Below are 27,557 nucleotides of genomic sequence, written 5' to 3' on the forward strand. Positions count from 1 at the left end.
TCCAAAAAAATAAATTACATTTGGAAAAACATTATTCATTACAGCCATATAACATAAATAATGATAATATCATGTGAGCAGCTATTTATAACAGTAACATAGTAGGTTAGATATAGTTTAAAAACTGTAACCCCCCCCCCTCCCCCCTTTTTTAAGTGGTTTATTCCAACATTAAGGCTCCGAAGCATGCGCCGGCAAGAAGTACGTTGTATACATTTGGAGCCATAATGGCGGCTTCACTATGTCGGTTTCCTGGCTCGCTGTTGCTGAACTGTAACATTCGCCCCGCCCACTCCGTTGACACGCGTGTTACCTGTTTGCAGCATGGCGTCTTCGGCTAAGAGGAGAGCTGTAGGCTTGGGCGAAAATCCCGAGGAAAGTGAAAATAGCTCCGATGAAAATCTGGAGGAGGATGACGATTCCGAGGAAGAGGACAGCGAGGCATCAGAGGAAGAGATCAATGAGGTATAAGAATTAAACAGTCGGTGACTGTCCTTGCTAGCCAGCTACTTAGCTAGCTAACCCAGCTGTCGACATTAGTAGTTGATGTTGCTATTGGGCAGCTTTGAAATAAGTATTAGATATGAGATATGCCATTTAATAAGTAACGTTGTTATATGAATGTAACTTCACCCACCAAAAGTAGTTCGTTGAGTGAAACCAGAATCTCAGATTTACTCTGGAAGTGAAGACACGGCTTTTCAACTATAGCAACAACAGTACTTGTGATTAAGTTCTGCTGTTGTAACTGTTCTCTGCTTTGTTACTGTGTCTTATTCAGGAGGTCGTTGTGGACTTCGAAGCCCACACCATTTCAGACAGCTACTTCAATGGCATCAAGAAACTACTGCAGCAGGTTTGGGGCAATCTCTAAACTCAGAGCATTTTATTAGGAACACCATACCAATACTGGTAATTGGCAGGAACTGAGATTCATCAGTGGAACTTCATGTGGGCTTCTGCTGTTGTAGCCCATTTCCCCCAAAGTGTGATGTGTTGTGTGTTCTGAGATGCTTTTCTACTCACCACAGGCGTGAAGAGTGGTTATCTGAGGTAACACTGTCTCCCTGTCAGACCCAATTAGCCATTTTCCTCTGACCTCTCTCATCTACAAAGCATTTATGTCCACAGAACTGCTGTTTACTGGAGGCTCTAAAAAAAAACATAATTCTGAGCAATCTTCAGAGTCTGTGGTTGTAAAATTCCCAGGAGCTTAGCAGTTGTCTGAAATACTTAAACCAGCCTCTCTGGCATCAACTATCAAGTCGCTGAGATCACATTTTGTCCCCACTCTGATGTTTGATGTCAACATAAACTGAAGCTCCTGACCTCTATCCCTGTGGTTTTATACATTGCAATGCTGCCACATGATTGGCTGATTGGATAATTAATGGCAAAGCAGGTGTACAGGTGTTCCTAATAACGTGTTTGGTGGTGCTGTGGTATGCCTTAGGTGAAGCATGGCTTCACTAATGTCACTTCTGTTATGTTTGGATACAGCTCTTCCTGAAGGCCCATGTAAATACATCAGAGATGACAGACATCATCATTCAACAGAATCATGTTGGAAGTGTCATCAGGGTGAGCTGCTCAACAGTGTAGTCTCTCCTCAAATTTTACAGGTGGCTTTTCAGTAGTTTCAGCTCTAACATGTATTCACCTGTCCCTTCGCTTTGTTCCAGCAAGCTGAGGTTCCAGAGGACAGTGATGACGATGACCCAGATGAAGTGTTTGGGTTCATCACTATGCTCAACCTAACAGAGAGAAAGGTAACACTGCTAACTAACTGGCTATCATGGGCTGCGACAGTTCATTCTGAGTTTCACTAGATGTGTTTCTGATGCTGCTGGCAGGGCGTGCAGTGTGTGGAGGAGGTAAAGGAGCTGATCCTGGATCAGTGCGAGAAGAACTCTACCCACAGCGTGACAGAACAATTAGAGCAGATCCTCAATGACACCAGCAAGCCTGTGGGGCTACTGCTGAGTGAGCGCTTCATCAATGTACCTCCACAGATCGCCCTTCCACTGCACAAACAGCTCCAGTGAGTTCTACTCTATCCCTGCATGTCCTTCTCAGTATTTAAGGAAGAAATCTACTCCTACATTTGCAGTTTTATCTTACAACATATACTTTTTTTAATCGTCTATGATAGTTTCTAGGCAGAGAATCTGTTCCCACTGTAGGACTTTGCGTGCAGTTGAGTCCTTCTGTTATGTTGGGATGCTGCGATCAGTAAGCATTTTAATTGTGAGGAGAGCAGACAAACTACATTTTATTTTCTCTTTTTTTGTGGCAATTATAAAACATTGACAGAGGTAAAACTGTATTCACCCATTTGTTTTTATCACTCCACTGCATCCTGGACGTTGCACTGTGGATGAACCTTTCTAATCAGGGCAATTAGTGTGAACTGCATTTGCCTCTGCACTTTGTATGAACTCATAATTATTACTGAAGCGCTGTTATTGAAATAGATACTTGACCTTATGGTAATTTGTAAAATGTAAATAAACTTTGAAGATTTGTTGACGGCTTTTTATGAATGCCTTTAAATTTGGAACACTGCTTATGATTCTAAAAGCTGATGGATTATATATCTCTGCTTTTAATAGAAAAAATGTTTATGGTCAAAAATAAATTAGTCTTTTGAAAGTGTAGTGTTCAGGAAAATAAACAAAATATTATTCTGTCCTCCAGGGAAGAAATAGCTGAAGCTCAGAGGACAAATAAGCCCAGTGGGAGGTGTCACTATTGTCTGATGATCAGCAAGACCTGCAAAGAGGCAACCAAGAGTATCCCAGCCAGAGGAGGAGCTCCCAAAGAGGAATGCATGTTTGTCAATGCAGAGGAGGAATTCTTCTATGAGGTAAAGTCAAATGCAAGCAGTCGAAGAATGAAATGTTTGATCATATACAGGGAGAGCTTCTGTGCATTATTTGGATAATAGCACTTTCAGTTCTTTAGATATGAAATAACTTTAAAAGATCTTAGTTACAATTTCTATCTTACAAGCCCCAAACAAAAAATGTTCACTGTAATCTGTTTTATTTTCTAATTAATTTTAATTATAAACATATTTACCTCCAAAGTAGAAAGAAGTGTTGTAAAACATTTGTGTTCAAGTCCAGATATTCTTGCACTTTCAAGCATTGCCTGTATTTTCCTTGCAGCAAGCCATCATGAAGTTCCACTACTCTGTCCAGGAGGAGGCAGACTCCTGTTTGAGCGGCAGGTGGTCGTTCGACGACGTCCCCATGAAGCCATTCAGGACAGCGATGTTGATACCAGCAGACAGAATGCCTGCCATCATGGACAAACTCAAAGAATACCTAACTGTCTGAACCTCACAACAAACCAAGACATCTATGTGTGCACCAAGGACTTTCAGGGTCGTAGACACGATTCACTGTTATCTTAAGAGACTCTAGAAGAAATCTTTTGATACCATCAACTGCTGTGGTCGCAGTATTGTACATGTACAACATGGTTTCTTTTTTCAGCGATTGTAGATAGAATTTTTACAAATTCCTGGTGAAGAAACAATAGCAAGAAATCAACATATACCCTGCTTACAGTGCTGAAATATACAACGGTTAAAACACGAATATGAATAGAAGTATGGCACAGAGTTTTTTTTTTGTTGTTTTTTTTTTTAACAAAGATTTCTGTTCATAACAAGATTATGAGCCATGACAGTTAAAGATAAATATTTTGTGCTAATGACAGCTGAAATGGAGGAGTCTGGAGTCTGGTCTCAGCAGATGGAGGAGGAAAGGATGTGTCATTCGCAATTAAGTCAAATTACTGCCTAGTAAAGCTCTATAAATTTAACAAATTGATAGCAATTCCAGATTTTCCTTGATGATATAACTTGTTGAAAACTGATTGTAACCAATTTGATTTGGTTGAATTTGTTGACATTAAATCAAATTAACAGTCACCTGTGGGGTGTCTTTGTGCCAAAATGCCAGTTTACCAGCAATTTTTTAATTAAGCATTTATGTAGATCTATCATTTGCTTTCTTAATCTGGAAGCATGTCAGCTCATCCATAATGTTTAATACACACCATGTTAACCCGAAGAGAAAGGTGTACCAACACCTCTGAAAAGGACAGCTTTGCATAATAAACAAGAGAGAGGAAGCAGGTGACAAGGTGACAAACGACTTGTGCATGCATCAAAGTGTTAGACCGTCTCTTTGAGTCTGCATTTCTCTGGTTAGGTGTGATGCTCTTTCAAAGTACATCAGCAGCACCTATCCGTAGCCCCTCTGCTGCTCATTAAAGTCTAAAAATCTAAGCAGCTGTCAGGAGACTGGTATTTCCAGACAGACAGTGCAGGTGGAGAGAGCAGAGCAGGGGAAAGGTGAGAAACCACGGAAACAAGAAAACAAGGTTTCGCATACTGTTTTACACCACAACTAATAAAGATGTTTGTGATTTGTTTACTACTTTTTACAACATGAATAGGTCAGTGTGTGATGGAGTACATGAGATCAGCAAAACAACTTCTAAGCAATGTAATGAGTCACTACTACAGTGACTATAAATATTTTACCATCATATGTGCATTTGGCGATGTGACTGGAGCCCAGAATCTCTCATTTATGATTTCAGATCACTGAACCACACATCTGTCATAAGTCTGCGGCATCACTGCACAGCTGCTGCTGGCATCACTGCTGATTGCTGCAGCTTTCTGTTTCTCATCTTTACATTTTCTGGCTCCATGTGGGTCCAACATGTCTTGCAGTATGTCTTTGCTTTCACTAGGGGGCAGATTGTAGAAGAAGTACAGTGGTGCCATTTGAATGAACCTAATATAACAAACAGAAATTAGGTTATTTTAAAAATGTGAAAAACAAGTAAGAATGTGGTTGATTCTTATTTTTTATGTTTAAAAAAAACTACTGTGGAGATTTAAAACGGATTAAGAAGATTAGAATTAAAATGTGACCAAATGACCCAGTTTTACTGTATTAACAAAGAAATGTCAAAACATTTTTGTCTCACCAGTGTGGTGCATAAAAACATAACCGATGAGAACTGGGATTTAATCTGCTAATGGTGTGTCTGGTAGTGGTCTTAAAAGAGACTGACTTACACTTGAGGGGAAATTTCCGAGACTGTTCTCATGCAGTTGTTCTCCGACAGAGTGTACTCGTGGAAAACAACCCACTCTGGCAGTCCAAGCTTCTGTGACTGAGCTCCGTAGCTGGAGAGCGGGTGAACCTGGGCCATGTGTTTGTGTGTCAAAATGAAGTAGTTTCCAGATCCATCCACATCTCGAGCGATCTACAAAAAGAAAAGACACTGTGAATGTGCTTGTAGTTTAATATATAGTTTACTATAGGAAGATTCATCAGTGCTGACATTTAGTCTCCATATACCTGCATGAAGAACCCAGCCAGGAGAGCTCTTTTGATGTTGAGGGTGTTGGATTTGGTTCCAAAGGAGGGGTCAGAGATGGGAAGTTCAATCCTGTTCAGAGTGTCAGTCAACTCTGATCTAATGGCCTCAGCTGTCTTCAGGGCAGAATGATCCAGGAAATAGTCCTGGCACCACTTTTCAGCACTGAAGTCTGGAAACAAAGGCATCACACACTGTGAGGTAGGATTTCAGTGAAACAGTAAGGAACTTACTTAAAACTGCATTCAAAACAATGTTCAGCGTGTTTGAGGTCCATAAGGGTTTAATAAAATTAAACCACCTCTTTGTTCATTTCATTTTTAAACCTGAACTCAAACAACTTTGACTGGTTGGAAAAAATGACAACAGTTTGCAAATGATTAGTTAAAGGGTAATAAAACGTATTCTATGTCAAGAAGTTACCCCTTTTAAAACCTATTCAAGGTGACTTTTTATTTTGTTTGTTAGACAATATAAGTAAATACGATCGCTTTTTCATTTATTTTTAAAATAATTTCATGTAATTTTGACTTTGACTCTTCTGTTTCTAATTATTTTCATTAAATCTTTGTAACAAGGCTCTGTGTTACAAAAATTTGTCTTGCTGGTTTTGTTGTTTTGCTCTATAATTTTGCCACAGGGAAGAACAGATTCAGGTTCACTGCAGGAGCGATGAACCAGCGCCAGTGTGTGTATTGCCAAACTGCAGCATGTTTAAAAGTGTATTATTTTACTTGAGAGTAGATTAGTTCTGTTTCTAAACAGTTTCTTACATTGTTCTCTCTGGCTTTGTTTGAAGGCATTGTAGATGTTTATGAGGGTGAAGTGGTCGCCTTCGGGATGCTGGAACTTTCTGTGACACTGGACTGCCTCGTGGGTCATACCAACAGGTGGCTTCAGGAAGCAGCTTGGGGCTAAAAGACAAGGAAACAACGAGGTCAACATCACTGAGATAAGCGACTCTGACCGAAGACCATCTGGGTCAGTGTCTGAGAGAAGCTGCAGCTTTGTACATCTGCAGATGAGCTACCACAACAATGTCCATATGGTGAATCTATAAACCAAACAAAAGTTGAACATGAGGCAGATATGTACCTGACAGCATCGCTGCAATCGTCAGCATCTCACTCACACAGTCAAACTCGCAGGATGCTAGCAGGGCCTTGGCCATCTGAGGGTCCAGAGGGATTTCAGACATTATGACGCCAATCTCAGACAAGTTGCCATCATCATCCAAAGCTGCGAGGTAGTCCAGCTCCTCCAATGCCTGCATGAGACCCTCGGGATCTGCCAAAATGAATACAGAAGCATGGCTGCATGTCACAAATTTCTCTAATCCCAGTAGTATATGTTGTACATCATACCTATTTATTGTAGCAATTTGTGCATCACTCATACTCAAAGTCACTAGACGGAGAACTTCAGTTCCTGACTTATGGGCCAAAAAACACACGGACTGCACCAGTTTCACTTGTTTTTCCAATAAACACCAACTTATGCCCCCAGAATCATTTGAAAGATACTACAATCACACAAAAATCGCATAATTTGTGGCTTTAAGCTCTCTATTTTCACATAACTCTTACACAAGAAAACACAGTTTACATGCATATTAAGACAAGTCATTTTTTGTGCAAAATTCTGCAAGAAATTAGAGATATTACAGTACATTTGGCCTCTACTTCGTCCTCATTGTACTCGTCTGGCGCTGCCCTAATGAGTCATGTTGTATAATCGTTAATGAGCTGGCCTCTTTTGGCCTGTTCAACGGTGGGTCAGAGCTCAGACAATGGTAAGTAGCAGGGCCTTGTCAGCTCAGCTAAATCATGGCTGACTGGGCCCAAAAAGCTACACAGAGCAAATTCATCTGTGTACCAAATCACTCTCCCACATACACTTCTGGTTGTGTTTTAGGGTGGGAGAGAGAGACTGTCTGTGGGAACCAGTAACCCAAAATAAAAACGCTTGTAATCATGAATCACATTTGAGTGGTAACTTGTCTAGTTTCCTCTGGGAGGATACTTCACCTGGTCTGTCGATGAAATCACACTGTCCAAGGCCTGCTATCTCCATCCTTTTTAGGAAAAGGACTGTTGGTGTGATGTTGGACTCTAAGATCTGTGGGGGGTTCTGTGCAGGAAGCTGGCTGTCATCTGGATACAGGCTGAAACATTTACCTGGGAAATATATTGAACCCAGTTCAATATACATATTGAGGCAAAAAAGTGATGCACCTCATTGCGGTTTTACACCAACTTATTTGACTCACTCTGATGTTTAGAAGTTCTTCCTCCAAGACTAATATATTCAAGATTCCAGGATGTTTCACCATGTACAAGTCTGACTTTCAAAGAATCAGAAACAAGCCCTTTTAACCTTCTCAGCTGGTTCAACTATTCTCCAGCTACCAGGCTGTCAGACATACCTGTTGGCCCAGATAGTAGCCTGCGTATTTCTGCCTGACACTGGCTGATGGGTCGAAGTACTTCCGAGTTAGCTCTTATTCTTGGATTGTACACCTAAAGTAGACGGTAAAAAACAAATACTAATTATCAGCAAAATGTTAATTTAGGCAGATGTGTCTTATTGGAAGTAATAACTTACCATTTTTTTCTGAACGCCTGTGTCAATGACAAAGTTGACAGACTCTGTAGCCCACCACATGTCCTCCCCCCGATGGGTAGAAAGGAATACTCTCCTGGAACTCTTGCAGCCTGGTTGCTTGGTCAGGAAAGGCCCTCCCTGGCCTGGATGCAGGACCACAGGCACCATCTGACCCAAGTCCGCTCCCAGCCTGGTGCCCTCTCTCTGGAGGATGCCTTGAGCACAATGGACCTCCTGCAGAAGCAGTTACAAGTAAAAGTGGGAGAAGGGAAATTTGTTAAACCAGTCTTGGCTCTGAGCCCAATGAAAAAGACAACAATCATCTCTTACCTCATCTGAGGCAAAAAACACAACAACATCTCCATCCTCTTTGGTTCGATGGATCTCCAGCACCAGTCTCAGTGCCGAGTAGAAGTAGTCCTTGTTGCTGCTGTTGCTGTGGACCACTTCAGAAGGACATGTAGTCTCCAAATTGATGAGTGGGATGTTGCCGTAGTGGCTCAGCAGCTTGTCAGTCATGGGTGGGACAGTGAGGACCACCACCCTGAGCTCAGGCCTCTGTGCCAGGATGTCCTTGAGGAGACCTAGTAGTGTGTCTGTGCTGACTGTCCTCTCATGGGCCTGGTCGATAATGATGGCTCCGTAATGCTCCAGAAAAGGATCTGACATCATCTCTCTCAGCAGCATATCATCAGTGCAATATCTGAGAAATAAAAGCCATGAGAATGGTTATTGTAGATTTTTTTATAACTGAATATCTGGCTCTTCAGCTGTTAGTCACTTTCTGTCTGTCCACTGTAAAGCGCTGAGCGAATATATATATAAAGTTTGCAAAGCTCATCAACAAACCTCAGAACAGTGTCGGAAGAGCAACAGGTCTCCAGAGGGATGGCGTAACCCACTTCATGGCCTATGTTGACATCCATTTCATCAGCCACACGCAAGGCCAGATCTACAGCCTGTTGCCTGTTGGTCTGTGTGCACACAACCATGCCATGCTGGTACTGGGCAGACAAGCAGAACTCTGCACACCACTGAGGGATCTGAAAGAGAATAAACACTCAATGTTGTTCACCTTCCTCACTTCATTGTATGTCTTCACAGCGCTTCAGTCTACTAATTCTCCATAAAACAGAGCATTTTTTTATTCACATCAATTTGGTTTTCAGCGACAGGCATCCTTTCAGGATTGTACCAATTGCTTTTGTTTAAGCACACAGCAGAACAAACAGTGACAGGAGATATCCTATGGTATTATCGCTCATAATGCAAAATTGCTTTGGCAGCATGTAGCGGCTCCAGCGGATCAGGGCTTAGCAGCAGGAGGTCCCCTAACACCCCTGCTGGAGCCATTGTGCTGGCTGCCTGTCAGGCAGGCAGGCTGGAGCTTGGACAGCATCACAGTGACACAACAGCATCTGCTGAGCTGGGCAGCCTGTTCACACAGACTCACATCATTGTACTCCTTCAGTCAAAGATAAAAAAAAAAAATCACAAGAATAAAAACAATATCTAAGAAAGAAGTTTTGCTGTTGGGCAGATGTGCATGAAAATGATGGTCAGAAATACACAACTTACAGGATGCGTCTCAAATAAATTAAATCAAGAGTATGGCTTCTCAAATTTTGTTAGTCAGCTGAACTGAGCTTGTGGCAACAAACTGCCCGAAAGTCATACAAACTCTGTTGTGTTTGGCATTTGGGTCCAGTCTGAAGGAAGTCTAAGTGTACCTGAACAGAGAAAAATATAGAGAAATAAAGGGACATGCACTATTCTTTATTTCTGATGCCCTGAGTCACTAAATGATGTTTTGGTCTCATTGTTTAGATGACAGAATCTCATCTGAAAATAAACAAAAAATGTTAGTCTTTCCTTAAAGACACTTGATATCTTCTCCATCCTACTCTTCCTTCCTGAGAAAATATAAACATTACTGACCATATAGTCTTACCTGTGTACTCCTCCCAGTCTTTGCTGTCCCACACACAATAACCAGCTGATTGTTTATCAGAACATCCTCAAACTCGCACCTGACCTTCCACACAGGCAGAGTTTTCCTCTCTTTTAGTAATTTATAGTAACGTGTAGAAAAGGGCAACCCATCGAACTGATTTAACTCCAGATCATCTCCAAAGCCAAATGAATCTTCCCCGGGACATTCTTCGCTCTCGGGGTAAAGGTCTGGCTCCGCTGAATTATTTTCCTCCAACATGACACATTTATCTTTGTTAATCCGGACGAGAGCGCACGATTTTTTTTCTCCACCACTCAAACTATGAGTGCATTCAGATCGAATCGGAAACACTCTAACGAAAATCGATTAACCTGAATTCCCCCGTAACTGTTAAAACTACATGTATTAAGCTGTTCAAAGTTTGGGATCGTCCAGTTGAGGGCTGGCTGAAGCGCAGTGCGCACCGGTGCGCAATTTACCCCCCAACGTGGCTTCACACGTGCTTTGATTTGCGCAGAGCTTCACGTTCACTCCCGAGCAGCGTCCATGAGCCTGTCATAATCGCCTGAATATTATCCAGGAACCCGGTCTGTCTCATATCAAAATGTGAAATAGCTACGTTTGTCCACAGTACAAAACGTATCAGTCTCACAATTAGGGCCTGAAAATTGTGAAATGTTCAAGGTTTTTTTTGTTCCATTCTTTTCTATTGGCCTGCCGACGGGTCATGTTTTGGTCATGTCACATTTTGATATGAGACCGGTATCCAGGACGCCCAAGCAGAGAATGTTTCCAACAGTGTGGATAACCTCAAAAATAAAAGCGGCAGAAATGAGCTTTCATAAATATAAGACTGTACTATTTTAACTAATGACCGTTTTTATTAGATGATTGGAGGTGAACTCACTCCAGCACTTACCCATTCACTTTTAGCAGGCTGCAGATTCTCCACAAGGGGAAGCTGTTTGGTCATTATCAGCCGAGCTCTACACATGTAACCCTAAATTTATCTTAACCTTTCATCAGCGATGCTTAAAGTACTTGACTATCAAACAAGCATAAGTGTCTCAGCTCCACTATCCGGAAAACTGCAGCCCAACTTGTCTGTTAGTAACCATGAACAAATGTATGTAAATGATTTCAATCGCACCTAAGAATAGTTAAGCTCTATTATTCAGCATTAAACACAGAGTGTAGGCCTTTGCATTTCAGTCCTCTGCTGTAGGACAAAGAAAATCGGGCTGAAATTGGCACCCTGTAATTAGATGATGTTGGCTGAGGCTGGATTTCAGGGCCTCTTATCACTGACAGTGTGTGTCCTTGTTATCGTGTGGACCTGCTTGGATTTCTCATTAGTACAGGATTTTCTTTTTACCGTGCTATTTTTTTTTCTGTTTTGGAACATTCTGTGAACACAGAATCCCACACCTGTATTGACTGAAGCTGTGTTTTCTATCCCTTACAAAGACCTTGTCAAATTAAAGAGAGAGAAAAAGGGGGGAAAAAGCTCAGACTTTTAAAATAAGCTAAGCTGCTGCAGCTGTCAGTGTTAAATGGTTAAACCAATTTGAAACCTCAAACCTCTGAAAATAAAGACCAGTGTAAAATGCTAAATTACACTTATTACAGTATTCAGTATTCAGTATTCAATCTTCTGGTTGTATTTTGGCTCATTAAGGATAAAGGAAAGAGCAGATGTTACTTTTTGTAGATACAAACCAACTATGGTTTTAAAATGTGACAAGTATTAAATCTGTTTTTGTCTTCTTACAAAGTAGGACTGCTGGAGTGAGACTGCCATTGTTTGTATGCATGTAGACTGTTTTCTACTTTAACATTCAAAATGACTTTTAACAGAGAAAAAAAAAACTGCACTGGCCACAAAAAATCAATATGAAAAATGTCCTTCAGTGTTTGAAAAACTGTTTTTACTAATACTGCTGTGTTCAAAATACCATGACCAGACACTGACACTTTATGTGTTTTCTTTACATATGATGTATCCAACAATCATCATTTAAAAAAAAAGCATTCTCCATGAAAATGTGTTCAACTGTAAAATAACATCCATGGGACATATGGACAAAATGTATAGTCAGTCAGCTGACTGGACTCAAATACTGCCTATTAGTCCATGGACACATAACATTGAAAAGGGAAAGTAAACAAAGCCATGAATGTAAAACTAGTGCATTATTAAAAAATACAACAGTATCAAAAGTAACAAAAGTCCAAAGTTCAGTTTTCAGCCTACGTATTTGTGAAGAGCAGTGCTTAAAGGAAATGTTGCTTAGTGTGAATTTATATATGCTGCAATGCAATCCAATAAAACAATAAATCTGTAAACATAATAAAACACCGTTCGATTTTGTATCTAAGCTGTAGATTGGTTTTAAAAAACTAATCTCAATAGCCAAAGTAAGAAGTTACAAAAAATAGAAAATGAATAACTGCACAGGATGATCTGGATGACTGGTGCCTCAATGTGCACTGAGTAACCTCTAAACTTCATTTCAGTGACAGAAAGATCTACAAATGTGTCCTTGTCAAGTGAATCCGTCCTTTCCCATTACAGAAAAACATGATTTAAAATCCACCCATGAACACTGTAGCCAGACACTGGCTGTTTCCATGTGAGTGACTCTGTGATGCCTCTATGGCCACAGCTTTAAGACAGTCCTCCGTGGTTCCATGATTTAATCCTTGATGCAGACAGACAAAGAGGAAAATACTCCACACACGACCTTTAGCAGAGCAATACTTAAGAGAAGTTTGCTCTCTCTGAGGAATGAATGCTTCCTTGATGTGGGCTCATCTTAGATCCATGTTCAGTTCTTACCTCAGTAACCCAGGTCCCTCAAGTGAGCTTCTTGAGTCTTGTTAATGCAAAGCAAATTGCAAATCAGTGACATTTCATAATCCAACTTGTTACCTTTCTGTAATATAAATGAAGAAGAAATGGGCCTGCATTTCAGCTGCTTTTTCAGCCCCTCAAATTCCCACTCAGTGTTTCGGTTGTGTAATCACGTTGAGAGTCACATTGCAGAACAGCTGTAGTAATACCACAGCAGAGTGTTCTTTTTCAGTGGTTGTTTCAAGCCTTTTCAGTCTGGCTCAAAGCTGCTATGGAGAGCATTTTACCCTTTAAGAAAAACCCCACTTAGCTGAAAATGAACTAGAAGTGTTCTCTGAAGTTTTCTCTGTTCTCATCTGTCATTGCACAATAACTCTTCTTGCTGTATACAGAACAAAACTATCATGTAAAGGGTTCCCTTCATTAAAACATATTTCACAAAAACATTTCTGCAATCACAATTTCACACATTGGCTTTATCTTTTTTTTTTTTTTAAAGTTGCTTAGCACTATCCTTCATAACGATCAGCTGATGTGGAAAATTAACTGTGAAATTGATGCAAACAACAAATTAAAATTTCTAAATTGCTACCATGTAGTAAAAGTGTCTGGCACAGTGCACTGCGTGGCAATAAATACAGAATATAAATACTTTACATGTACCTGAGCTCAGACTCGTAGCACCATTCAGAGACAGAGCACCAAAGGGACACGGCAGATCTCCTGATTCAAAACTCAGAGAAGCCACCATCTTTTTAAGGTTTTCAGAGCTTTCATAGTGCAATTCTTTTAGTGTCTTATCACAACAATGTCCCTTTCGGCCAAAGTCTCAGCTGCTGTATTTGACGTTGGCAATTATGCAAGGCTTTGGTAGAGTTGGAGGTTGCTTGGGACTGGGTCTAAAAGAGGGAGATACAAACATGTAAACATAATCTCATACCAGCTTCAGTGCTGTTTCTGAATAAATCTTGTCAAGGCTCGAACTCACCTGGGATGTGGGACAGGGCGCACAGGTCTTGGTACACCAGGTTTTGGTGCAGGGCCACAAACAGCAGAAGGCCCTTGGACTACAGTGTGGCCTTGAACTACAGAAGGACTTCTAGCCAGACGAGAGCTCCTTGGATCAGCAGGAAGGGGCTTCTGAGGAGGACTGGGCTTCTCCAACTCCTGACAAAGGAAAGACACAAAAATAATGACAGAGAGTCTCCACCAGGTGGCACTCACAGTCAGACAATTACAGCTCAGGCCTGATGGTCGTGTCCTTGTCTCAAAAGCGTCAGGGCAGCACTGCCCATGCAGCTTGCAATCGAATGGAGCTGTCATGTGGTTTTAATCTTCTCTAGAGTACTGAGGTCATGATAAAGGCCCACTACCTAGCCCCCATCTGGTCTCCATTCTCTCTCTTCTTCTCCACGGTTGGAGAGAAGCCTCCTCAAATCTAACAGAGAGGAGGGAGCCACACAGTCGAACCTCAGACCTCACTTGCCCCTGGAAATGGGTCTACTGATTCAAAACATCATTTCTGCGTCAAAAGCAAATTTGATGCTGTTATTTAATGTTTTCATTGAAAAGTATGATACTTTATGCTGTCAGTGACATCTTTGTTGCAGGATTCACTATGTCTCCCCTTCATATCCATAAGGTCAAGTATCATGGCAAGCTGCAGTACTGGAGTGCGGCTACGAATTCATCACATTGACAGCCAAATCTGTCATGCAATGGGGCTGGCTTGAGCTCCATCCAAAAGTATCAGAACAATACCAAATGGTAGTGAATAGAGCATGCCTGATAAGGTGATTAATAGGCACAAAGTCTTGCTGCAGTTTCAACTTAAAATAACTGAACCCATATCTCACAAATCCAAGTATGTCTAAAAACCTGCTGGCTCCTTCGGGTGAAGTGATCCATTTGGACAATGCTTCCATGCCCCCAGCAGAGAGCTTTCACTGTGTCAGGGGGGAGGCTTTGTCAATGTCTCGAAGCTGCCAAACAGCTGCTAAAGATACTGTTGGAGAAGCCTGCTGCCAACAGGAATCCCTCTCAGTTTCACACTTTAACATTAAATAGGAGCAGCTGAGAGGGAAAATCTACTTCCTGAAGTCAAAACACTGCCAAGAGCTGCTGCAACTCACCTGTTGTACAGGTGTGTGAAAACGAAGACCTTTTGTGAAAGTGAATGGTGCTTTATTTGTTTATATTCTAAAGCAAAGCACTACATAGGTTTTAGACAGCATTTTTTTTTGTTCATGCTGTATTTTGCTCTGCAGACAACAACAAGCCGTCTTCAAATTGTTTGTTTTGTCTGACGAACAGTCCGAAACCAGAACGTATTCAATTAATTATGAAACTGTAAAAATGAGCAAATCCACACGTTTGAGCATCTGGAAGCAGCACCTAAATATGTATTGATTAATTCTGATAATCGTCTCTTTCATTCATTATCTCAAGCCTGCCTCTGTTCCTTTCTCACTTTGTCTTTCTGTCTTTTCATTTGTCTCTCTCTTCACCTCTCTCTGTCTGTCTTGCCCACAGGGTATAAGTCAAACCGGATTAAAAGCAAATAAGAGACTTTGAGAATCACTGAGTGAGAGGGATTTAACACCAGGGACCTCTGGCTTTCTCTCCCCCTCAACTTTGACAGCCTGCAATGCCACAACTAATCTCCATGGAATACCAGTGGCAGCTAGTTTACCACCCTGCGATATTTGGACATACTTGCTCACTCAAGTTGCTGTTTCATCTTCTCTGTCTCCCCCCTCTGCCACTCTGGCTCCATTTTCATTATTTATGTGGTGGTTTGTATTGTAGAATTGAAGTCTCGCTTGGATGATGCTAGCTTCCGGGTTAACCTCGTTATTTTATGAGACTGTGCATAACTGTCAACATGCATATACTTTTATAAGACACAAAAGAACCATGAAAACTGTGGACATCACAACACACGTCTGAAGGTGGAGTGAACAACATCATTTCCCTGGTTATGAGCTGTAGTAGTGAGTAAAAGCTCCCTAGACCCATTAGAGTAATTACAGTGAGTAACATCATCAAATAAAATGTTTCTAACTGAGGGAACAGGGAACACGCTCACCATGACTATCCTGCAGGAATTATGGCGTGACACATTGCGAACTGACGCCCCCCTGGGTTCGACGTGGACATGAGGTGGAGGGGCACGATGAGGTGGAGGCACCAGAGGTCTCAGCTGCCTGGGGCCAGGGGACAGGGACACGGTGAGAGACAGGGGCACAGGGTGGCTGAGGTGAACCGGAGGGCACTGGGGCAGCCTGCGCAGGCTGTGGGAGGGGTAGGGTGCTGGTGGGAGCACCGCCTCTGGCCCCCGATGAGCAGGCTGCAGAAAGATGAAAGACAGAATAAGAAGAGTCAGTCAGAAGAGAAACCGCCTGCTTCCTATCAGAAACAGTCATGTTAACCTCCTCCTCTTCCTCTGCCGTTCTTCCTGTTGCTGTCAAAGATGTATTAATCAAATGCTCCCACTTGCCTGCTCACTATTACCCAAGATCTCTCCAGGTACCCTATCAAAGGAAAAGACCAAGACCGGGCCATAAGCACCCGCTTGGCCTCATTCAAAGGTGCACACGGCTAAAGAGCCCACACACACTCCCAGTGAGACAGATCAGACAGAGAACTGAGCCAAAATATGAGTTTGCCTAATATTTGGACCTGGCCAAATGTGCACAGCTCGCAAACACACAACGTTAACACATACAAAGGCATGCACACATGCAGTCATGCGACGGTTTAACACAGCTCCCGACAACTGGAAAATGACCTCACCTGCACTGTGCTTACATCAAACAGCCTTACATCCTTTCTCCTCTTACCGTTGACCCCAAATGAAAACCACATGCTACTAACTGAAAACACCGATCTCATGGTAATGCACAACAGCTTGCCTCAGTCGTGTGCCACCCTGCAGCACAAATGTCAGTTCAGACACAGCTCCTCTTGTTTCAGCACCCCTAGCTCAATCGATCACGGGTCACTTCCCATTACAAAGCATGTCAGGGCGGTAATGGAGTAGTTAAGGCATACAGTGATGTGGGCACATGTGTCATTACAACAAAATTCTTGTTCTGTCTTGCAATTATCAGTGACAGGATGACTTTATATCCCAAGTGAGCATCGACATTGCTCATGTGGGAAACGTGCAGATATAAAAATGTCTCTTTTAACACGCAGCAGTTAATGACAAGAAATGTATTCAAGTGTCGTGAACACACTGCTCACCACAGACTCCATTATCACTACCTCCTTCACATGTCTACATAGAGAGGGATGATTTAATTGGATTTGAATGAGCTGCCATTTGTGTGAAAACAACACGTCAATCCTGCTGAGAATGATTTGTGCTATCGAAACAGCTGCGGTATTCCTAGAAGAATATTACAGCGTTGATCATCTGCTGGTGATCCTCCATTTGTTTGAGTTACACGTTGAACAAAAGTCTGTCTGCAGTCTATCTGTGTGTTTTGTAATGAGTCTGTCAAGCAAAGACGTGTGATCTTGTGACCTTGAAGATGGCGGCACTGTGTGGCAGAGGCGTGGCCGGGCCATATGGAGGTGTTGTGCTCACTGATGGAGGCTGGTTAGCGGTGGACGGTCCGCTGATTGCAGCGCTTACTGATCTGGAATACAAAGAAGAAATTATATATTCCTAATTATACACTTCATCATATTAATCATACATCAGTTACAAAGGTAATATATTTCAAATTAAAAAATCTAAACAAATTATACACAGTAACTGACTTCACAGTGTGACCAGTTGGGAAAATGTTCCCACTCAGCCGCTTCCGTCACAGATTTTCTTTTACCATTTACAAACACTATTCCCTTAAAAAGTGTTCTGAAAAAGCACCTGAGCTTCTCAATTGGGTTCTTTTTACTGGTGAAGAGCAGGCCCAGTAGAGTTTTTCTCTTGATGCAGATGATCAGACCAGCTCCCAGGACAGTGAGGAGAGACACAAGGATGCCCACCGTCAGACTCCCGCTGTCTGTTCAGAAATACATAGAAAAATAACAGGAAATCTCAGAGACAGTGGTTCTCTAGTGCTGAACCTGAAATAGTCTTATGCTGTATGCAATTTTTAATGTTTTGTTGTCTGAACTTCTGCAAACATTGTGGATTCTAAGGATTCTATAAAGGTGTTATACCAGTATTTTCTTTGTTTTTTCAGCAGAGGAAAACAAACATTTTAGGACTCCTCAGAATTAGTTTGTGTCTGAGCACGAGTCAGTGATATATTATTCTTGAAATACTCAAAATTTCTATGCCCAGGACCTATAACGTGACATGACCTAAGCAACAATATATCAGCCATTTGATGTACTTGAGCTGCATCTGTTGACTTACCTGCTAATCTGATGGGGCCACTGTCCACACTCCCTCCAAAACCTGCCTTGTCACAGAATGGAGGCGCCCAGTGAGCCTCACAGTGACAGTTCTTGTTGTTGTTGCACACCTGCAGCATTTTAAAAAGGAAAATGCACTCATCAGCCTTTTCATGTTACGTTTGAGTATTTTCCCCACAATACAATACCTAACAATATTACTGTCAATAAATTTTCTGTGTGTTGTTTCAGCACCAGACACCAGAGTCAACAAATTCTTATGATGCAGATTCTCAGTGTGCTGCATGGAGTCAGCAGAGTGAACCACCAGCCAGCACTGTTAGGCTCAACATGGCAAAGATGTCTGATATAAAAGCCAGAACAGACCCTTTTGCCTTAAACCACATTTTTATAATCTCTCCCTCTCTTGTCTTCCTGTCCCGCAGAGTGCAGGAATGGGAAAGTCTAAGAGGATTCCCCAGCAGAGTAATATGGACCAGGTGAAGGCCTCTTTCCAAGGCAACATCTTGATCTAATTTGCACATGCAAGGGTGCCCTGTCTCCTAGAGGAGCAACATCCTTTTATTTCTGTGAGTAAAACAGTCCTTTGCGTTTTATAGATATGTCTTAATTGGAATTAGGCAAACAAATATGACCGTATAATAACTGGAGATGTTTCATTTTAAGAGACAGTAAAAACTGTTTCCTCTGTAGCTTTGATGAAGTCAAAACTTTACCAGCCACAGTCAAAGCCTCTGGGACCTACCAGTGAATTTAAGGCTAATACCACAAAGCCACATATTTCATCTCAAGCAGGACCACCCGTATATATGTTTGATGGGTGGGATTTAAGAAAAATTCAATAGCCATGCTCCCCAGCTCAATGGCAAGCGGTGTGTCACTGCTCCCTGCATTTAGCCAAACAAAGCATGGCCTTAATATTTCAACACAGTTTTTTGGGACAAGGACGACTGCCTGAGAGTATGATGAATGGCACCGTAGGCTTAACATAGATGAAGCCATTATATCTAATTGATTGAACCTTTCAGCATCCAGAATGATTGATTGCGACGCATTGTAATGGCTCCCTACCCTCTGTATACTGAGCATTTCCAACATATTACAGCCAAAATGAGCTCCTGTATGACGGAAGAACGGGATATTAAGCAAACAAATAAACTGGGTGGGGACTGGTTTGAGACACCTATTACAGTTGTTCGTCCCAACACTAAAAAAAAGAAAGAAAGGTGCTGTACTCACCCCTCGGCCACTGCACTTGGCCGAGCACTCATGCACACCAAAAACACTGACGTTCTGGCACTGACGATTCAGACACATCTGAAGCAGACAAAGACATTAAAAATTGACAGTTTGAGCTCAAAGAACATTTCAGTAATATTCTAAGCCCTTTAATCTTTTAAGAGAAAACACCAGCAGATCCAGCTTGCTATTTCTTTTAATTTGCCACTGAAGATCCACTTCAGCTAAAAAGTAGCGTAGCATGAAATATAATTATGTTAACAGTGGGATTTTTCAAGAATATATTAAAGCCAATTTTGAAAAGTTATGTAGCCCTTTAAAGGGACCACACCCGCATATATCCAGGCTGCCTGTGAAGATGAGCTTGGCAGCAGTGGGCACAGAGCAATGCCAGAGCCCTTGACAGATGAGGGCAGAGGCTGGATCCTCCTTAAGGGTGGAGGCCCATGGAGAAGTAAATTAGACAAAATGGAGTAACTGTATCATTGAAGTGACCAATGGTTAAATTGATGACCACTGGAAGATGCCAAAGAGACTGAATAATGGTAAGTCAATTAAGTGTCTGAGGCCGTGCAAGTCTGAAATGACAAGAGGACACACCCTGAAGATCTAAAAAAGTCTTAGTCATGGACTGTCTCTGCACATCACTTTTTCCACTCTTATTTCCCAGCATTTGGGCAGCACATTTATATTATGTTTTCACACAGACTCACAGCTTCCACCACTAGTTAGCAGTGGTGGTAGAGGTAGTGAAATCCTTCACTCAAGTAAAAGTAGCAATACTAAATGTAAAAAAAAAAAAAACTCCATTACAAATCACAGTCCTGCATTTAATGTTACTTAAAGTATCACATGTAAAAAAAAATACTCTTGCTTTACTTTGAGTTACATATTTATTCAAATATATTCTTTTCCTTTTCTCTTTGGTATGTACGTATTTGGTAGTCATTCATTTGTAACTGTGCAGCAGCTGCAAATGTAGCTCAAGTGAAATGGCAGGTCAGCTATTAATCATTGCGTTGGTGGTTTGAGTCTGTGATTAATATGACACAATTTAAAATACAGAGTCACATTATATTATTATATATCATTTATATGTTACTGATACAGTGCATTAATGTGTAAGAAGCTTTTAATGTTCTAACAGGGTCAAATTTAATCACTTTACATAGAGCTAAGCAGAAATCTATAATAATACATAATGCAATAATGCAACTCTTATAGGCTGATGATATATTTTCTATGTAAAAAAACTGATTACTTAGTGAAGTATAATATTTTTCTCTGAAATGTAGTACAGTAGGAGACTATAGACTTGCTTTAAAGTGGAAATACATCAGAAAAGTGCCTTATAACTGTACTTGAATAAATGTACTAGCTACTTTCAACCACTGCTAATGAGTCAGCTGTGTGCTGGACTGATATGTGCTGCATGTGTGAGTGTGTGTGTGTGTGTGTGTGTGTATTCTGGTTGTATTTAACATGTGTCAGGCTTCAGATCTCACCATTCCATCTCCACATTTGGTGCCAGTTAGGACCAGACCGGGGTCGGGCATGTCATCACCCAAATAGACGTGTGTACCTCGGCACAGTATCCTTCCCCCTTCCTGCAGGGGTATGTTTGTTTCTATGGAAACAGCATTGGTGCCAATTACAGGGCGGTTAGCTCCTCCTTGACACTGGATTTTGCCACATTTAGCATCTCTGTAAACAGAATGAACAACAGGGAGAATAACAATATGATAATTGAATAATATGTCACTGTTTTCCCAAATGTGTATATGTGCAATTATTTTTGCTCTCACTCTTGCTGTCCAATTAGAGAAACTGCAGCTTGTTTGTGCTGTTTTCAGACCACAACCTGAGAGATCTTGTGACCAGTTGCATTACACCAACTGACTCTGTAACCCGCAATTAGGGCTGCAACTAATGATCATGTTTAATGTGTCAGTTATTTTTTGGATTAATAGTTTAGTCTGTAAAATGTCAGAAAATCAGAAGAAAGCCCATCCCAATTTGCCAGAGCCCAATGTGACGTCTTTAAATTGCTTGGTCCAGGCAACAGTTAATTAGATAGATAAGCAGTTTACATTGATATAGTGATAGAGAAATACAGCTAATGCTCACATTCCAGAGGCTGGAACCAATTTGGCAGTTTTGCTTTTTTAATTACTAAAGCAACGAATCGACAAATCAGCTTATTGTTTCAGAACTAGAGTCCATCACACACATTCCAGAGTCTAGCAATGAAAAAGTCCTGTCATTTAAATGTTTAAATGGGTTCAGTTGTGCTTATACTGAAACATACACACACACACACACACACACACACACACACACACACACACACACACACACACACACACACACACACAGACACACACACACACCCTTCACTGTATTCCACAACCGACATACAATTAAAGACACTTACTGGTTTCTATGGGAACATCAGGTCTTACCGTGCATCACATTTAGCAAAGGAACCTTTGGAGTCCTTGCCGCAGTTGCCATAGGGGTCTCCTGCTGAGTTGACCCTTTCAAAGCAGATGCCTGGAGCTGGCTTGGCCCCTATAACACACAGTGAAACACATCAAAAAGGCGACGACCATTATTGAACCATTAACGGAAAGCAAAAGCCAGCAAGGGGGCCTTCCACATACCTTGGCCCCACAGCGTGATACACTGCTGCTCATGAGTCTGGCAGATGCCGTTATAACAGAAGCCGTCCACGTTGTGACAGGCGTGGCCATCGTGCAGGTAGACATTGGAGGGGCAGTGAGGGCTGGTACCAGTGCAGAACTCAGGCAGATCACAAGAGTTACTGGATTCACGGCATGGAGTGCCTGCTGGCTTCAGCTACACTCAGAGATAGACAGCAAGAAACAGACATAACAGACAAGGACTCAGAGAGAAGCTGAGACAAATATGCAGTGAGCTGAAAAGAGCTCTGGAGAAACATCTACCAAATTTCAATAATAGTGCTGATTTAAGACTCAGAGAATCAAAGAAAATATTTTTGTGTCAAGATGCCTTTGAAAAAACTGTGTCATGATTGGCTAGTCTGTATACTTCTTACCTGACAGTCCTGGCAGCACTGTCCATGTGCACAGACAGCGTCTCCCTTCAAAGTGCAGGTAGTAGCATTACAGCAGGGATTCATACATTCCTTCAGATGGAAAAGAACGAAAAAATGGCAAGCAGAGAAGGGGAATGTAAGTGAGGGGGAACTCAAGTAAAGAAAATTTAACTCAACACAAAGAGATCATATGTCACCTCAGAGCAGACTTTGTTATCAGAGGGAATGCAAGCCCAGAGGGAATCTGTTCTGTAGCAACTAAAAAAACCTGGCAGAGAAGAGGAAACAGCAGTTTCTAGTTCTCTAAAAACAACAAGGTTTCCATCTGACAGGACTTACAAACTCATTCAGACCCCCGGAACCATAAGCTGGATGCTGAAGGAAATTGAAAAATGTGGGGAAGAGAAGACAAAAGAAGGACACGCTGCAAAAAAATCCCCTCTACAAGAAGAAAAATGTTGTGTAATCTAGAGGAATTGGCAAGTGTTAAGCAAAAAAAAAATGCCCTTGGGGAGAGCGAAAGATTTTTTGCAGTAATACAAAAGTTAAGCAAACAGATTTACAGTAACCTTCCCCAACTAATCACACAACCTCTGTGCAGGTAGGAGGAAACAGTGCGGAAACAGCGGGCTCTTTTACAAAGTGAAAAAACAGAAAAATATGCATCTGCAGTGTCACAAAGCCATTTTGTTTTATCTTGATAGTTGTTTGGAATATTAGAGTGACAACCATGCAATCAGCCTTTCACACCTGTTTCTTTTTGTTAGCTTGAGCCAAAACACAGATTGAATAGCTTACTAAGAAAAATCAAGAGCTTGATGCAAATTTAATAATCAAATCTGAAAGGTGGTTGATAGGATTATTTATTTTGGATAGCGACAACAAAAACAACCTATCATGAAATATTAAGACATTCCTGTCTTTTTCGCAGTGCAGAGGGAGACGAACAGGCTCAGCACCATACCATCCCTGTAACATTTCTGCTCTCACCATGGAGGCCCATCTGTTTCACGTTAGCCTTTATCATGAGTCATGCCCTGCACCAATCAGCCACTCTCTGCCTTCTGATACAGATGGAAGCTAGCACTCAATCAAGGCTCAGTGTATAAGATGTGTACGTCTGCTCGTGCGTGTATGATCTCACACAGAGGCAGAGGCTGGCTGGACCCCCGAGGGTCAGCTCTTTTCCTCTTGCCATTATGGTCTGAACATACTGTACAGCCGAGTGCAGTGCGACTCGGGAGGAAGTAGATGGATGGAGCTGGCAGGGGACACAGCTGACATGATGGGCCTTCCAGAACTTCTTTCAGCCTAAAAACCATTAAGGGCCTTTCCCATGGTCCCTGGGGCCAAAGGAGGCGGAGGAGTCGTGCTGAAAAGAGGTAGTCTGTGATTGTGAGGAATAGGACCCAGGCTTTTTTTTAATGAGGTTTTTTAATGGTGGAGAGAGGTGCTGTCTGAGCACTCTGATCAGGCCTGGGTTGGCATGATGCCACTCAACTCTGTGGAGAGCTTTATTATCGCTGCTGGCTCAGGCCTGCGGGGCTGATGTCAGTTCTTTGTGTTGAAGGACAAGGCCACTTTCAGCCCGACCCTGGCTAAAGCCTGAACAACTCACAAAAAAGACTCACTGGGTATAAAGGTGTAAACAAATGGCAAAGAACAAGGCATTCTTTCACGTAGGCCATTATATAATTCAAAATATCCTTCCAAATCATAATAGATGTCTTCTTCATATTTCATGGTTCTGTTCTTGTCAGCCTGCCTCTGCTGCTTGTCAGTTGCATCATGATTAACTGTTTTATCATCCTGCAGTGGGAGCAGTTAGCAACATGTGCCACCATTACATATGTGCATGCCAATGCAGATCCATTTAAATAATTCACCAGTTGACAGGGTGAAGCTGTCAGCAATGCTTGCTCTCTGTGAATTGTACCACAATCAGACAACCCTCCTCCCAAACACCTCTTCAGAGCACAGAATGAATACATTTACTCTCATATCTCTAAGGTCATTTTCTGAAGACTGTGTTTACATTACGAGAGCTCTGTGCTGTTAGCTTTGTTTTTACTTTGGGAAATGTTAGTTTGTGCTATGCTTCAGTCAGAAAAGCTACAGAAACTCCCCTTAGCGCTCCTGCTTATTTCATTTCTCAAATGTGGGAAATATAATTAAAAATGATTTATGGGTAGCAGTTAAGAAAGAGATTTCAGTTTTGGCAGAAGGGGCCTAAAACAAGAATGCTGAAGAGTTATAGGAGGTCTGGAGATAAAAACAAAGTCCATTTACCATGACTTATAGCACTCTCACCTCCAGTTCTCCACAATCACATTCTTCTCCCTCCTCCACATAGCCGTTGCCACATTTCTGCCCTCCATAGAGCACCTTGACCTCAGGCATGTTAAACAGACACATCCCGACGCCTTTTTCAAAACTGGCTGTCAGGTCCTTCTTGCTGCAGCTGCTGAACACTGTGGGGAACGGGTACCTGTGAGTGAAAGAAATATTTGGTGAGGGACACAAACAGAGAGAGGGAAGAAAGACGACTGCGATTCCCCTCAAGGGCCCTCTTCAGTCTGATGTAATCAGAGCTAATTGCTGCTAATCACAAAATCAATTAACCACTAGAGCTCAGCAACCTCTCCAAAGCTCCATCAGCATGCGAACAGCACAGGGACCCAGCGACTCCCTCCTCCACGCAGAGAGGGAGATCTGATAAGACATATTTTATGAGACAGGGAATCATAAAAACTCAAACCAAAAAGTGCTTCCTTTGCGAGACTTGCAACACCCATAAATTTGGGAGAAACGGGGGATGGTGTGTTTTTAATATTGTTTTTGGAGCGGACAGAGAGGGTGGTCGGCTCCGTGGGGAAAGCACACAACCCAGGGTTCTGTCTGCCAAAAGCTTTGTTACAGACCTCATGTGGCTTTATTGAGCTTTTCTGTGATAATATAGTGCCTCAGATGACAGTGTGTGTGTGTGTGTGTGTGTGTGTGAAGCGTGCATGAATATGTGCAGATTGTATCTTGTTCTCTATGTGGCTCTAGATAAAAAAAAAGCAGCATATGAGGTTTTTAATACCTCCACCCACACCATAAAATTCAGCACAACAGGGCCAGAACGGGTGAATCTGTATGTAATATTCACTCTTATATCTGTGCTTGTCTTTGTGCACACAGATGAGTGCATGCATGAGACAACAAGTGGGAGACACAGGTCAACTTAGATGCCCAAATATTTTCTTTCAACAAGCTCTGTGAAAGGCACTTGACTTTTTGGAAACATATGTTGTGAAGTATGCCATCAATTGTACTTTTACACCTCTACTACCTCTGCCACCCACTCGCTTGTTTGGGCCCCGTGGGCTCAAACAGTTGATTTTCTTTCTTTTGCGTGGGTCAGTGAGACTTTTTCCTGTCACAGCAGTGAGAGTCCTAACTCTGCTGCAGTCGGGATAATAAACAAATCGAGCATGCACCCAGCAACAGCAGCCGTAACCCAAACAACAGCTGGTTGTCAGGAGAAGGGAAGTCCAGATAAGCAAACTGTCAACACGGTAAATCCAGCACATTTCTTATGTTCAGTGCATAATGCATTTTCCAAAATGACAGCATGGGAAATTGACTAGTTAGCTTGGGAAGTGTTTCTGGTCTAGAAAATGACAGTGTTGAAAGGACAGCAAACATGTCGTGGTTGTAACAGAACTGGACATATTTCAAGAGGCGCTTGTGCATAAGGGCCAGTTCACATCCAGCCTGAGCTGCTGTGGCACCACGGGGTAACAAAGTCACAAAATGGTCCTTCACACCCCAATAAGTGCAACTCAGTCAGGTGTTTCTATGAGCAAAACATGGGTTTAAATGTGGTGGAGTTGTCAATTTTTTTCTCAGCTATGAGGCTGAGCCTTGAACTCATAGCCATTAGCAGTATTGATATGGAAACTGTAAAATAACAACTTTCTCTGGAGTTTTTCCTCTCTGAGAAGCATTTCTATGTAGCTCAATGTCGACAACTCTTTCAAACCGTGTTTTTCTCTGATTGGGCTTTGCATTTATTACGGCTCTAAATATGTCATGACACTCTGTGAATGTTTTGACATGACCTCATTCTCGGCTTGCCTTTGATTTCCATCATGTGTGGAGGCGTCTTTCATCAGCTCCTGCTGCTGACCCCCCCACCGCCAAACACACAGCCTGCTGCTCTCTAACGTCAATACCGTCCAGAGGTTGTGTTAGATGAAAGTGGTGTACCTCTCTAGACGCTGTGGATTGAAGCAAAAGATCACAGTGGATTTGTAGTGAAATTAAATGGCAAAAGGAAAGAGCAATAAGAAAAGCTGTAATAACAGCCATAATTGCGCCCTCTTTTTCTCCTCCTCCTCCTGTCTTAGCATCTCAAGGGATCCGGCTATGATGAACAACTGTCAAGGCTGCTGTTCAACAGGCAGGCCACTTCCTTAGCAACTGCTGTTGTTGATTTCCTCTTTGCCCCCAAAGCCCGAGCCAAAATTGCTTGCTCAAGTTGCACCCACTCTTTTGCTGAATTCATTCAATTTCCATGAACTCAGCCCTGCTCTTCAGTTACCAGCCCATGCAATGCATGACAAACACTCACATCCTTGTTTTTTTTTTTTTTGTTAACTCTGAGACACATGAGCGGCTCAGTATCCAGCTGTTCTTTATGAGAGGCAATACAGAAATAATTGGTCTATCCTGCAACAGTCTGGGGGTGGGAGGAGGAGTAATGACTGTGAAAAGGCAGAGGCACCGATGAATTACAGTCGATGGCATTTAGCAGCTGCAGTCCCTGGGGCTTGTAAAGCAGTGCCAGGGCCAGTCACGGTGTGCACATCTGGGGCTCATGGCGAACTAAAGACACTCTAGACAACCACTCATCCCATGGGAGTCTGGGCCACCACCTCGAAAGAAAAGACCCAGTATGATTCTGTGACCTTCAGGCTTCTTCTCATCCTGTTCTGGTTTTTACAAAGGATGAGCGTGTTCACCTCTGTCTGGTCTTATACTGCTGCATTGTTTTCCAC

The 27,557-nt window shown here is 42.1% G+C and overlaps 3 protein-coding genes across 3 annotated transcripts in view; 1 reads left to right on the plus strand and 2 right to left on the minus strand.

Moving 5' to 3' along the window:
* The first annotated feature begins 280 nt into the window (after positions 1-280).
* Positions 281-4,110, plus strand: LOC121175781 (BRCA2 and CDKN1A interacting protein). The gene is made up of 7 exons (XM_041029616.1): positions 281-465; positions 782-856; positions 1,501-1,581; positions 1,683-1,769; positions 1,854-2,041; positions 2,698-2,866; positions 3,171-4,110. Exons 1-7 carry the CDS (start codon positions 325-327, stop codon positions 3,339-3,341), a joined length of 912 nt encoding a protein of 303 aa, XP_040885550.1. The 5' UTR covers positions 281-324; the 3' UTR covers positions 3,342-4,110.
* A 508-nt stretch (positions 4,111-4,618) lies between these two features.
* dhx32a (DEAH (Asp-Glu-Ala-His) box polypeptide 32a) lies at positions 4,619-10,243 on the minus strand. The gene is made up of 11 exons (XM_041067463.1): positions 9,965-10,243; positions 8,863-9,056; positions 8,344-8,716; positions 8,014-8,247; positions 7,835-7,928; positions 7,437-7,586; positions 6,505-6,696; positions 6,183-6,323; positions 5,391-5,581; positions 5,105-5,295; positions 4,619-4,817 (listed from the first exon to the last, which is right to left on the minus strand). The coding sequence occupies exons 1-11, from the start codon at positions 10,223-10,225 to the stop codon at positions 4,619-4,621; spliced, it is 2,220 nt and encodes a 739-aa protein (XP_040923397.1). The 5' UTR covers positions 10,226-10,243.
* A 1,669-nt stretch (positions 10,244-11,912) lies between these two features.
* LOC121175778 (disintegrin and metalloproteinase domain-containing protein 12-like) overlaps positions 11,913-27,557 on the minus strand; it is a 63,659-nt gene continuing 48,014 nt past the window's right edge. Inside the window, exons 12-23 of the mRNA XM_041029612.1 lie at positions 24,823-25,000; positions 22,513-22,602; positions 22,097-22,292; positions 21,896-22,004; positions 20,939-21,137; positions 19,434-19,511; positions 18,196-18,304; positions 17,701-17,836; positions 17,353-17,467; positions 15,910-16,170; positions 13,810-13,988; positions 11,913-13,720 (exon numbers count right to left, since the gene is read on the minus strand). Of these exons, the coding sequence (XP_040885546.1) occupies positions 13,651-13,720; positions 13,810-13,988; positions 15,910-16,170; positions 17,353-17,467; positions 17,701-17,836; positions 18,196-18,304; positions 19,434-19,511; positions 20,939-21,137; positions 21,896-22,004; positions 22,097-22,292; positions 22,513-22,602; positions 24,823-25,000 (1,720 nt within the window). The 3' untranslated portion in view covers positions 11,913-13,650. The remainder of the gene's footprint in view (positions 13,721-13,809; positions 13,989-15,909; positions 16,171-17,352; positions 17,468-17,700; positions 17,837-18,195; positions 18,305-19,433; positions 19,512-20,938; positions 21,138-21,895; positions 22,005-22,096; positions 22,293-22,512; positions 22,603-24,822; positions 25,001-27,557) is intronic.

Source organism: Toxotes jaculatrix, chromosome 21 (genome assembly GCF_017976425.1).
Source record: "Toxotes jaculatrix isolate fToxJac2 chromosome 21, fToxJac2.pri, whole genome shotgun sequence".
Taxonomy (NCBI): domain Eukaryota; kingdom Metazoa; phylum Chordata; class Actinopteri; family Toxotidae; genus Toxotes; species Toxotes jaculatrix.

Bases quoted from the DNA above. Each gene is read 5' to 3' on its own strand.
- LOC121175781 (XM_041029616.1), top strand. From the start codon at position 325: ATGGCGTCTTCGGCTAAGAGGAGAGCTGTAGGCTTGGGCGAAAATCCC. The intron at 1,582-1,682 runs GTGAGCTGCTCA...GCTTTGTTCCAG, and splicing joins ATGTTGGAAGTGTCATCAGG to CAAGCTGAGGTTCCAGAGGA. The intron at 2,867-3,170 runs GTAAAGTCAAAT...TTTTCCTTGCAG, and splicing joins AGGAGGAATTCTTCTATGAG to CAAGCCATCATGAAGTTCCA.
- dhx32a (XM_041067463.1), bottom strand. From the start codon at position 10,225: ATGTTGGAGGAAAATAATTCAGCGGAGCCAGACCTTTACCCCGAGAGC. The intron at 5,582-6,182 runs GTAAGAAACTGT...CTTTGTTTCCAG, and splicing joins ACAAAGCCAGAGAGAACAAT to ACTTCAGTGCTGAAAAGTGG. The intron at 4,818-5,104 runs GTAAGTCAGTCT...TTGTTATATTAG, and splicing joins TCGGAAATTTCCCCTCAAGT to GTTCATTCAAATGGCACCAC.